The 12,309-nt window shown below is 37.3% G+C and overlaps 1 protein-coding gene across 1 annotated transcript in view; it reads right to left on the bottom strand.

Moving 5' to 3' along the window:
• Positions 1-2,202: 2,202 nt before the first annotated feature.
• Positions 2,203-12,309, bottom strand: part of ZBTB8A (zinc finger and BTB domain containing 8A) — a 61,010-nt gene continuing 50,903 nt past the window's right edge. Inside the window, exon 5 of the mRNA XM_020896080.2 lies at positions 2,203-8,073. Within this exon, the coding sequence (XP_020751739.1) occupies positions 7,741-8,073 (333 nt within the window). The 3' untranslated portion in view covers positions 2,203-7,740. The remainder of the gene's footprint in view (positions 8,074-12,309) is intronic.

Below are 12,309 nucleotides of genomic sequence, written 5' to 3'. Positions count from 1 at the left end.
CTTGCAAAGTAATGCTCAAAATTCTCCAAGCCAGGCTTCAACAGTATGTGAATCATGAACTTCCAGATGTTCAAGCTGGATTTAGAAAAGGCAGAGGAACCAGAGATCAAATTGCAAACATCCATTGGATTATTGAAAAAGCAAGAATATTCCAGAAAAACATCTACTTGTGCTTCATTGACTACACCAAAGCCTTTGACTGTGTGGGTCACAACAAACTGTGGAAAATTCTTCAAGAGATGGGAATACCAGACCACCTGACCTGCCTCCTGAGAAATCTTCATGCAGGTCAAGAAGCAACAATTAGAACTGGACATGGAACAACAGACTGGTTCCAAATCGGGAAAGCAGTACGTCAAGGCTGCAAGTTGTCACCCTGCTTATTTAACTTATATGCAGAGTACATCATGAGAAATGCTGGACTGGATGAAGCACAAGCTGGAATCAAGATTGCCGGGAGAAATATCGATAACCTCAGATATGCAGATGACACCACGCTTATGGCAGAAAGTGAAGAAGAGCTAAAGAGCCTCTTGGTGAAAGTGAAAGAGGAGAGTGAAAAAGTTGGCTTAAAACTCAACATTCAGAAAACTAAGATCATGGCATCTGGTCCCATCACTTTATGGCAAATAGACGGGGAAACAATGGAAACAGTGGCAGATTTTATTTTTTGGGCTCCAATATCACTGCAGATGATGACTGCAGCCATGAAATTTAAAGACACTTGCTCCTTGGAAGAAAAGCTATGATCAACCTAGACAGCATAAAAAGCAGAGACATTGGATAAGGGAATGGCAATCCACTCCAGTACTCCTGCCTGGAAAATTCCATGGACTGAGTAGTCTGGTAGGCTACAGTCCATGGGGTCTTAGAGTCAGACACAACTAAAAAGCAGAGACATTACTTTGCCAACAAAGGTCTGTCTTGTCAAAGCTATGGTTTTTCCAGTAGTCATGTATGGATGTGAGAGTTGGACTATAAAGAAAGTTGAGCGCCAAAGAATTGATGCTTTTGAACTGTGGTGCTGGAGAAGACTCTTTAGAGTCCCTTCGACTGCAAGGAGACCCAAGAAGTCTATCCTAAATGAAATCAGTCCTGAATTTTCATTGGAAGGGCTGATGCTGAAGCTGAAACTCCAATACTTTGGTCACCTGATGTGAAGAAATGATTCACTAGGAGACTCTGATGCTGGGAAAGATTGAAGGCAGGAGAAGGGGACAACGGAGGATGAGATAGTTGAATGGCATCACTGACTCTATGGACATGAGTTCAAGTAAACTCTGGGGGCTGGTGATGGACAGGGAGGCCTGGCGTGCTGCAGCCCATGGGGTCGCAAAGAGTCGGACACGACTGAATGACTGAACTGATCTTAACTGAGGCAACCCACTGTGCGGGCTAGACTTGTGATGACTTTGCGGTCAGTTCTTAAGCTTCAGTTTACTCCTGTTTTAAATTGGGAGCAGTAAGTGCCTAGCTCAGTGCCATTAGATCTAGTAAAGACCCGGCTAACTGAGACTCTTTATCAGGTGCCCACTACGCACAACACATTTTCTATTCACTATCCTGCTGCCAAGAATCTAGCTCTAGGTGTGCCTAGTAGGTTGGGGCCCTCTTTGGGAGTCTCACTGTCAGACTCTCTGATAGCTTTCCAGTGGGGGAATAGGACTGAAAAGGAAAAGAAAAGTTCTTACTCTTCAATCCCTCACTGGTGTAGTCTTCCCCGAAAATAAGAATATGAAGCCACCTGGCCATCCGTCTGAGCGCGAGTAAGTATTGCTGGTGGTCAGGGAGAAACATGGGGCTTTCATTTTTTTTAACATGGCCCCCAAATACTGGAGTATCTGTTACCAATGCTTATAGGCTCTGTTTTCCAATGCTGTATTCCTTGCGAATTTTTCCCCCCAGGGGGGAAAAAAGTTTTAAATCAACTCAACTATGCAAAAAAAGGCACACTATCTCTTTTATTTCAGCATTTAACCTTTTTGAATTCTGCAAAGAAGTGCCACTTCGTTATTGGATTAATTTTTTCTTTTGGTAAGGGATTAAGCAGTGGCGTCTGCAATACACACTACTACTGAACAGATACACTCGTCATGTTTGAATTGCAAACATAACCTCAACTGTGAGAATGAGGATGATGCTCTAAGTAAAAATCATTTCAAGTTATTTTCAAAAAAAAAAGTTTAATGGCAATACTTGAAGTAAATAAAGCAAAGACATTTATTTTTGTTTCCAAATTAATCTGAAGCCTTCTTTAAATAAGACATCTTGCTTTCAAGTCTATTTCTCTGGTATGACATTTAACTTGAATAAAAACGGATTAATTCAGTTCATTGATGGAATATTAATGTGTAACAATTAAGTTTCCCAGTGCTTGGAGAGTATTCTGGTTTCTTTATAAAAAGTGAAGAAACATTAAAGCTTGCAAAATTCCAGGACATAGTATTTCAGTCACATAATCCTAATATAGTTCTTTTATTACTCTGAAGTACTGTGTGAATTCTCAGGCTGCAATAGGTACTGAAAATAAAATAAGAATGCAAATACATCCCAAAGTAAAAATGGGTTATTTTAAGATTACCCACTAATTTACTGTCCATATTATTTGATCCTAATAAAAACTTTAGATGAGGGAACATGCACAGTATCTTGAAACTTCACAAAAAATGTTTTCTTGAACTCAGCATCCATATTTAAATTCTCCCCCGTTAATTATAGGGTTGAAAACCAGTCGACTGGAAGGTGAAATGGTTCTACTGCCCATCCTTAGCATCTATGCGGGTGGGGGGACAAAGGGAAACTTTGACTAGGGGACCTTTTTTTGCACATAAAAGAACCACTAGGAATATTAAAAAAAAAAAAAAAACAAACTTATACACAGGCCCCATCTGCCAGAGATTCTGCTTTAATTAGGCATCCATGTTTTTAAAAGCTCCACAAGTGATTCTAAAGTGCAGTCAAGATTGAGAACTACTTATCTAGGTAAAAATGTTCCATTTTTTCCCTTATGGGCTGAATAAGTTAATAAAAGAATTAAACAGTTGTAAATAATATCAATAAGGAATTAAAAAGATTTTCCCAATGAGCAAATCTAGAAACTGTATAATGGATCTGTGCATTTAGAAATCTGAAAGAGTGAAGTAAAGTATAATCAGTTCTTAGACATACTTGACAAGCTGTCTTTAATGTAATGTTTGCAAATAATCAAATCAAGCTCAAAGGTAAAGACATGACTGGCATTACCCTGGTTACTGGCTTCCTATCTAAAAGTGATGAAATATGCAATGGTTTTTGCTGGTGTGAAGAAAACAAAAAGATGAGGAAAAGTGTTTATCATCCTTTTAAGTGAGTACATTTCAAAATGTTTTGCCTTTGGGGAATTCCTTGACAGTCCAGGGTTTCCCTGATAGCTCAGTTGGTAAAGAATCCACCTGCAATGCAGGAGACCTCAGTTCGATTCCTGGGTCAGGAAGATCCGCTGGAGAAGGGATAAGCTACCCACTCCAGTATTCTTGGGCTTCCCTTGTGGCTCAGCTGGTAAAGAATCTGCCCGCAATGCAGGAGACCTGGGTTCAATCCCTGGGTTGGGAAGATTCCCTGGAGAAGGGAAAGGCTACCCACTTCAGTATTCTGGCCTGGAGAACTCTGTAGACTGTGTCCATGGGGTCTCAAAGAGTTGGACACAACTGAAAGACTTTCACCTTCTTTCACTTTGGAAGTCCAGTGGTTAGGACTCAGTGCTTCCCCTGCAGGGGGCACGGGTTCAGTCCCTGGTTGGGGAGTTTAGATTCTGCATGCTGGTCAGTCAGTATGGCCAAAATAAAGTAAAATATAGTAAAATAAACTTTCCATTGCAAAAAAAAAAGAAAAGAAATTTAAAAATTTGCCTTTAAAAATTAGTCCTCTGGCTTCTCCTGTCTGTCTTATTAATATATTTCACTTTTTGTTGGCACTAATATTTTATGGAGAAGGCTGACAAGTTAGAAAATGAAGTTTTGAGATTCTCTGTGGATTTCATTTTTCTGGTCTCTTCATGGCACAATTAGCGTCAATAGTTAAGAAACTCCTGTATCAAAATAAAATATTAATTATACTTTACAATATATAAAGCAGCTGGCTAAATAATGCCACTGGTGTAACAATCTGAATCTTTATCATTGAAACTCTTGTAACCAAAGTCACATCCTTTACATAATATTTATTCTGTATAGGATTTATTATCCACATACAATGACGTCAGCTTTAAAACAATTGTTATTTGTATAAACTCATCTTATAAAATAGAGTAATACACAACACACCTCAGTGATTTAAGTTGATATTCTAGGATTCAGAAAATCTGATCATTCTAATTCCAATTTCTGCATTGTTTCACTGGGTTGTCTTAGGTAGGTTGCTTTATTGTTCTGTGCCTTAATTTCTTTACCTTTCATGTGATAAACATCCTATTTCATAGATACTTAAAGAATAACATAAAAATTATTAAATACTTTGCAAATATAAAATGCTATATAAATGATAAATAGTAATACTGATCCACTCTAATATAAAATAACATACAACTTTCCATTTATAAAGTTTGGTCCTCTGGTACCTACTAATATCAAGCTTCCCAGTTAAACACATCTTATGCTATATTTTTTTTTAGTGATTTTTTTTCCATAGTATCAAGTTTAGGCCTCCAAATACATATAACTAGTACGCATGGAAATTTCAATACATCTTAGCAAGACTTGGCAAAATAACTTTAATGAACTGAGTTCTGAGCTCATAAGTAACTGAAACATTAAACTTTTTATCCATTGAGTGGTAACTTGGCCACATAAAAGCAGTAACCATGTTTGATTTCCTCACTCAAACATACAATATTGACAAATTTGTTCTGAAAAAGGTCTTAAGATGTGATAACTATAGAAGAAACCTTGTAAAGATGTGATTTGCTGCTCTAAGAGATTCTATGGTTACCAGCTTATAAGTGCTGGGAGTAGCAGGAGTAATAAAGTGAGACTGTAATGCTCAAAGGGAATTTAAAAAGTGATCCAGTCCAAGGTTTTCAGTGTTGGACTCCTGAGCTCTGCACAAGTGTGTGGGGAAAGGCTTGCAAGGAGCTTTAACCAGAGCAGCTCTGTTATTAGTTTCCTTTAAATGCTGAACTTCTCTATGAAAAATTTTATTTGAAAAAAGTGTTTCTTGAGTTAAAAAAAATACCCTTTTAAACCACCGACCTAGTCTATTTTGCTTCATCCAGACACTAGGCATGACTGCAGTGGTGCTTTATTTTTGCAAAACTTCATCCCATCAACCAGATACTCTTGAGGACCATAGATAGACTTACAAGGGTATTCAGAAGCTGACAAACAGCATTCTTATAAGATCAAACTTTGGTCTAACCAACTTCCATTATTTTCCTAATGTTAAAAAAAATCTTGGCATAAATAAAGTTTATATTAACAGATTATACCCCTATGTAATATTTTCCCACATTTAAGAGCCAAAGAATTCAGTTTTCTTAGAAACCATTAATCGACAGTTTCACTCTAGAAAAGAATTGGTCTCTAAAGTCTTAGATAAATATGATATGATACTGTAGCTATTATTTACAACTTACAAACATGTCACAAATGTTCTTTTATATACTAAAATAACAGAACAGATGTGCTAGTCTGATGAATCTGATAGCTGTTTTGAGGGGATTGCTCGATGCTTGTTATAAACAATTATGAGAAAGCATATCTCTGATAAGGCTCTACAAGCGCTGGTGGCACTGTGTTCAGTGGACTTTGCTGACATTCATGCTGATGTTTGCATGCAGAAGATAGTAGCATTAAAGAACATTTAGGTCATAGAATAAAGTGCATTAAAGTATACACATGCAAGCATGACTTCATTTCTATAAATAAAGCTCAAATCTGTCATTTTTCTTATTGGCTCCAATGGTTCAGAATCATCTTATACTTATGTTCCCTCTCTCATTTATAACAGTTTAATTGTTAAGACTCCTGATTCAGGAATGGTCATATTGGGAGATAAAAAATGCAATGCACACCATCCAGTCTTGAAGCAACTGGAAATTTACCATCAGGAGAATCTTGAAAAAAATCAGAAGTAAGTACCATAAAACAAAGTGGTTATCACCTATTAATAAAAAAAATGAAAGAAATTAACCACTTTAGCCTGCAAATTGGTATTAAGGACAATCGTTAATTGAAGAATAAGAGAAAATAATAACATAAAAACTATCTTGAGGTATGTCATGGCAGTTAAAAATACAGAGTAATACATGGAGCCTCTGTCAAAATTAAATTAAAACAAGCTTAATTGGGATAACTTGCCAAGACTTTTATGAAGGACAGTTCTTTACTTCTAGTATTTAATCTTTACAACTAAAATAATGCTTCTTCACTTTGACTGTAATTTTGGAATGTTTTATAATTCATATAGGGGAGGAGTTAAAACTTCATTTTGTATCCTAGTAGAAAGTTTGTTTTGAAAAATTGCATAAACAAGCAAAGATCTTAAAGAACTTAGATAACTTGTTCAAATAGTTTTATATATAAATTTTACATATAAATAACATAAAAACATGTCAATAGATACTGTAGGGACATTGCTCGACACTTCTTGAATAGCTCTAGTGCAAGGTATTATATGTTGTCGAAGATGATTAAATTCCTCTTCTTTCATACGTTCTCATTCTTATAGGCTTCTTTTATAATTATTGCAGATTGGTGAGGTTTGACAATTCAAGGAGAGACAGCTGAAAGAGGACTATTTAAAATCAAAACCTGTCCAATCTCTGGTCCCACCACTTACACTTTCTGACCTTAATTTCCTTATTTGTACATCAGAGACAGTGCTATCTACCTTGCTAATTGATTAGGTGGGGAAATGCAAGAAAGAGCACTTTATAAATAGTACAGCAGTATATAAATGTAGGAAATTACTCTCAAGAACTGGTAAGAACCTCCAGTTTTCATTTTCCTTTTTTACTTTAGAGAGGAAGATAGCTATATTGACCAATCTTCAAAAACTACGTTGACAATATTAGGTTCCTGCTTTAAGAAAATGATGTCTATATATAATTTCTGGTCAGCTTCCATGTTTTTTTTTTTTTTTTTTTAATACTGACTACATAAGAGTAACTTCTAATTTAATGACAAAAATTTCAAATATGAACGACTTCAAACATTCTAGACTTGCCTTCTGCCATAATCCTAAAACCCTTAGGATAATGGAATAATGATAGGTTGTTTTAGATCTGAAGTTAACAGAAAGTCTAATTAGTTAAGTCAGGTAGGTTTCCAGACCCTTAAATGTGCTCTGACCTAGTTCCCTGTGAAAATTCAATAGTGGTAGTTTACATAATTTTGAAACACTTTGAAATTATTTTATATAAAGTTTGGTTGTGGTGAATTTATTGAAAATACTTTCTTTGAAAAAAGTTCCCTAAGTAGGTTTTTCAATATTTTTTAAAAAAAGGTATTTCTGTAACACAATAAAAGTAAGAGGATTAATTGCTCATCCAGCGTGTCAACTCAAGCTAGGTCTTTCTAGTGCAGCAACAGATTTTAGGGCGGTAAAGTTCAGAATGGATACAATGGCCTGTTCAGAAAGCATGCAAGTGGCGTCAGGTCATTACTTTTAACTTGATCTGATAATTTGTTGATTAGACTCTGACTGTGGAAAGAGTGACACAAGAATGTCAGTGAAAGCTGTAGGCTCTGTTGGTTCACATTCCAGCTACCTGATGTTGGGCTTTATTTCCTTTTCTTCTTCTTCTTCACTATCATCCACCTGTTGTATGACTAGGTCGGCAGACCCATCCTCGACTATCTCCACGTAGGATCTGTTCTCATCTTCACCCATGTGCCATCTGGAATCCTTGTCTCCATCTGCTGGGGACATAAGGTGCTGCTCAGCCTCCAGATCAATGGGGAGGCTGTCTATGCCAACCTCAGCAAGGCACTCATTGCAGAGTCTGTAGCGCCGCGTTCCTTCCTGTACCACCTGACCTGTTAGGTCAGTCACATGGCGCTTGCATTTTCTGCAGATAAGTTTGCATGCCTGGTGAATCTGTGTAGAGAATTAAATAGCGATTAAAAAAAAAGATTTTTCAACAGCAGAATAGTTTGATATTCTAAGTACCAGTTCGTAAATTTAACATGTCAAAGCCAAGCAATGATATTAAATTAACATCTAGTTTATTAGAAAAAGGTCACAGGTTTTGGTAATAAAGTAATGTCACAGAAATATCAAACACTAGCTTTCTCTAAATAATGTCTATTATGTTTTCATGGTTAACATTACATACTTAATAATTTCACATATCCCTTAATCCAATAGTATTTTTATATCTGAGGTAACACGGGACATATTCCCAGAATAATAATAATTGCAAACACTTAATATCTGCCATATACTATTCTAAGGACTTTAAATACCTTAATTCAGGAGAAAAAACTATTTTGTTATTTTGCTTGAGGAAGAAAAAATAATGTCCCAAATGTAAATTTATCAAAGAATATTTTTTGATGTAAGGATTATTGCCACTTTTATTAATGAAAGAGGTAGTAGAAAGAAGACTAGTCAAGGAATTGGAAGGCTTAGGTACTAGTTCTGCTTCTGTCATTTTCTAATCTTGTCATTTACTAACCATGCATAGTGAAGCAAGTCGTTTAAAACAGAAACCTACCTCCAGGGTGACTGTCAAAGTATTTAACAACTGGTAAGGTAAGCTGCTGCTGCTGCTAAGTTACTTCAGTGGTGTTCGACTCTGTGCGACCCCATAGACGGCCGCCCACCAGGCTCCCCCATCCCTGGGATTCTCAAGGCAAGAACACTGGAGTGGGTTGCCATTTCCTTCTCCAATGTGTGAAAGTGAAAAGTGAAAGTGAAGTCGCTCAGTCGTGTGCGATTCGTAGCGACCCCACGGACTGCAGCCTACCAGGCTCCTCCGTCCATGGGATTTTCCAGGCAAGAGTACTGGAGTGGGGTGCCATTGCCTTCTCCGGTAATATATGGGTACCACGCAAACAGAATAAAAGCCTGATGACCAGAATGGATACTAGTTACAAACAACCAAGATGGTGGTTCTGCTATATATTGGTCTATTATCATTCCTAATTGCTCCCTTATTACCAATAGGGATACACTTCAGGTTGTGTGGACCAAATGAGTTAATATGTGTGAAATGCTCTGGGAAGAGGTTATAATTGATGAATAATCATATATTATAGTTAGTAATAAATAACTTTGTTCAATAGCTATCAGAGCAGTAGATTATAGATTCTAACCTAAAAATTATTACATAATATTAACTATATAAAGCTAAATTAATGTTTATGGCATCTTCATTCAGATAAAGTTGGAATGCTATGAAGTAGGCCACCAAATACAAAGTAATCAAAAAACCCAAGAAAACTAATGCAGTCTGGTAACATAGCTAAGAATATGTATGGGACTAACACTCAATACACTTATTATCTTCTGCTTAACCACTGACATATTACTCAGTAAATGCTGAAAGTATGTAATTTTTTTTTCCCAATTAGTTTTATTAGTTGGAGGCTAATTACTTTATAATATTGTAGTGGTTTTTGCCATACATAGACATGAATCAGCCATGGATTTACATGTGTTCCCCATCCTGAACCCCCCTCCCACCTCCCTCCCCATGAAAGTACGTAATTTTAAGTGTATCTTTATTTCTCCTGAGACAGTAGCAGTATTATGGTTATCATATGAGGCATTGTTCTTGTTACAAAGTTCTGACACAGATTCATGATCATCCCCCTTCAAATCCAACACAATTAAGAAGACAAAGAAATTAAGTGAAACACTGGAATGTTAAAATTGAAAATATTATCAGGAACCCATTACTTTAAAAATATGCATCTTCTAGCTCAGAAAGGGGCTTCCCTCATAGCTCAGTCGGTAAAGAATCTGCCTGCCATGCAGAAGACCCGCGTTCGATTCCTGGGTCTGGAAGATCCCCTGGAGAAGGAAATGGCAATCCACTCTAGTATTCTCGCCTAGAGAACCCCATGGACAGAGGAGCCTGGTGGGCTACAGTTCATGGAGTTGTAAGAGTTGGACATGACTTAGCGACTAAACCACCATCAGTTCAGAAAGAATATAAAAAGAGTGCCCTAATAACAGTGAGTGCCCTGGGTGTTCAAATGTTGGTTTCTAATTTCATCCCCCACTGAAATGTACCATAGCTCCTTTGAGAAAAGGCTGATTCCAGTTTTGTGTCTGGGGAAGTACAAGACGGGCCTAGGGCTCTTTAAAAGCCAGAAAACTAAGACACTTTGAAAATTTAATGGGTTGTGAGCCAGCTTCAAGGGTCCCCACTGCACAAATTTGAAAATCTGAGGATCAAAAAGAATAACTGTTATGGATCCAAACACAATAAATCAATGAAAATTCATGAGACTGTATATTATTAAAAAAAAAAATAAAGCCAGAAGAAACTCATATATCATTTGAGCCTACTATTAAATCAACTCCTTACTCTGAAAATTGCTAATTAAAGGGAAATAAACATTTATATTGCTTTTCCTGTAGGAACCCTATTTCAAAGTAACCAAATAGCCCCAGGTGATGAAGGAAAGCTTTACTTTATAGAATTCCAGCTAGTAATACAGAAGGAAGGATAAAATCAGTAAATCATTTCACAACTCCAAGTAAAATTAATAATTTGGACAGAGATTACCAATTGGTATTAATATTATTAAATTAATATTGATGGGGAAATAGTCATATAATACCAAAATAGTTCCACAGAGATTCTTTTTCTAATTATAATGCAATGGTATCAACACCCTAATCCAGAGATCAATCGTAACCGAATGATGGGCCCACCAGATACTATGTGTCTCCCGATGTGCTGTGCTGTGCTTAGCTGCTCAGTCATTTCTGACTCATAGCGACCCCATGGACTGTAGCCCACCAGGCTTCTCTTGTCCATGGGGCTTCTCCAGGCAAGAACCCTGGAGTGGGTTGCAATGCCTTCCTCCAGGGGATCTTCCCAACCCAGGGATCAAAAACAGAGTCTCCTGCATTGCAGGTGGATTCTTTACCAGGTGAGCTACCAGGGAAGCCCCTCCTGAGGTGATACAATAAGAAATACACAATTTCTTCCTTGATGAAAGTATTTAATTTGAATTCATTAACCCTTTAGACTAAACGTCTAGTTTTTGGAAAATGCAGGGGGGATAGAAGGACAAGCTAAATGACACCATGTAGAAGCAAGCAGAGAAACCCAGATGTAGGATGTTTTGTAAAACAACTGGCTCAGTAATATTCCCAGACCAGGGATCAAACCCGTGTCTCAGGCATATTCTTTACCGCTGAACCACCAGGGAAGGCTCATGATAAAGTGTTAAGAATAGAACTATCTAGGTGGTAAATACGATATTTTTATTTTCTTATTCTTACTTCTATTTATTTTCTTGCTTTTTATAATGCATACTTATTGCTTTTGGAATAATAAAAGGTTATTTTAATTTAAAAAAATTTCGCTTCAGAAATTAAGGAAGGCAGAGTTTGTTTTGCTCACTGCCATATACCTAGCATGTAGAAAAGGGTCTGGCCCACAGAATGCTCAATATATATTTGTTGAATAAATAACTATAAAGTAATGTACCAAGTGACCCAATGCTCTTCAAAATTAAAAGGAGTTTGTATAAGTGGAATAAAAGTATGAGTAACACTCCACAGATTTTGAAAAACTTCTTGCTGCAAGATGAACAGCGGAATAAATCCTATGTCACTACCTTGTTAAACCACCAGAGCACTCAACAGAAAATTCCCTGAGATCCTTCTGACTGCTGACAGCCCACTCCCTGATTGAGAGTCACTGTCTAACCCTTCTTATTCCCTTCCTTGAGGAGACTAGAGAAACTGGAGAGGCGTGACGAAGAGGGTGCAGTGTGGACGTCAGACAGCAGAAAGCAGACTGACAGCCTACCAGACAAGGATGCATGAATCACTAGTGGACGCTGAGTATCTGCAGCGGTGATTCTGACCTACACATTTTTATAATTTACATTATCTTTGGCTCTGAAATGGCTGGCATATAAAAACATGTTAAGATTTTAAGTGAATTGAGATGGATATTCAAAAGAATGTCGCTTGGACTTTCCTGGTGGTCCAATGTCCAGAGTCTGCCTACCAATGCAGGGGACACAGGTTCAGTTCCTAGTCCAGGAAGATTCCACATGCCACGGGGTGACTAGGCCTGTGCACAACTACTGAATCTGTGCTCTAGAGCCCCTGCTCCACAACAAGAGAAGCCACCACAAGGAG

Source organism: Odocoileus virginianus, chromosome 30 (genome assembly GCF_023699985.2).
Source record: "Odocoileus virginianus isolate 20LAN1187 ecotype Illinois chromosome 30, Ovbor_1.2, whole genome shotgun sequence".
Lineage (NCBI taxonomy): Eukaryota > Metazoa > Chordata > Mammalia > Artiodactyla > Cervidae > Odocoileus > Odocoileus virginianus.
This window is presented reverse-complemented; position numbering and strand designations above follow the sequence as displayed.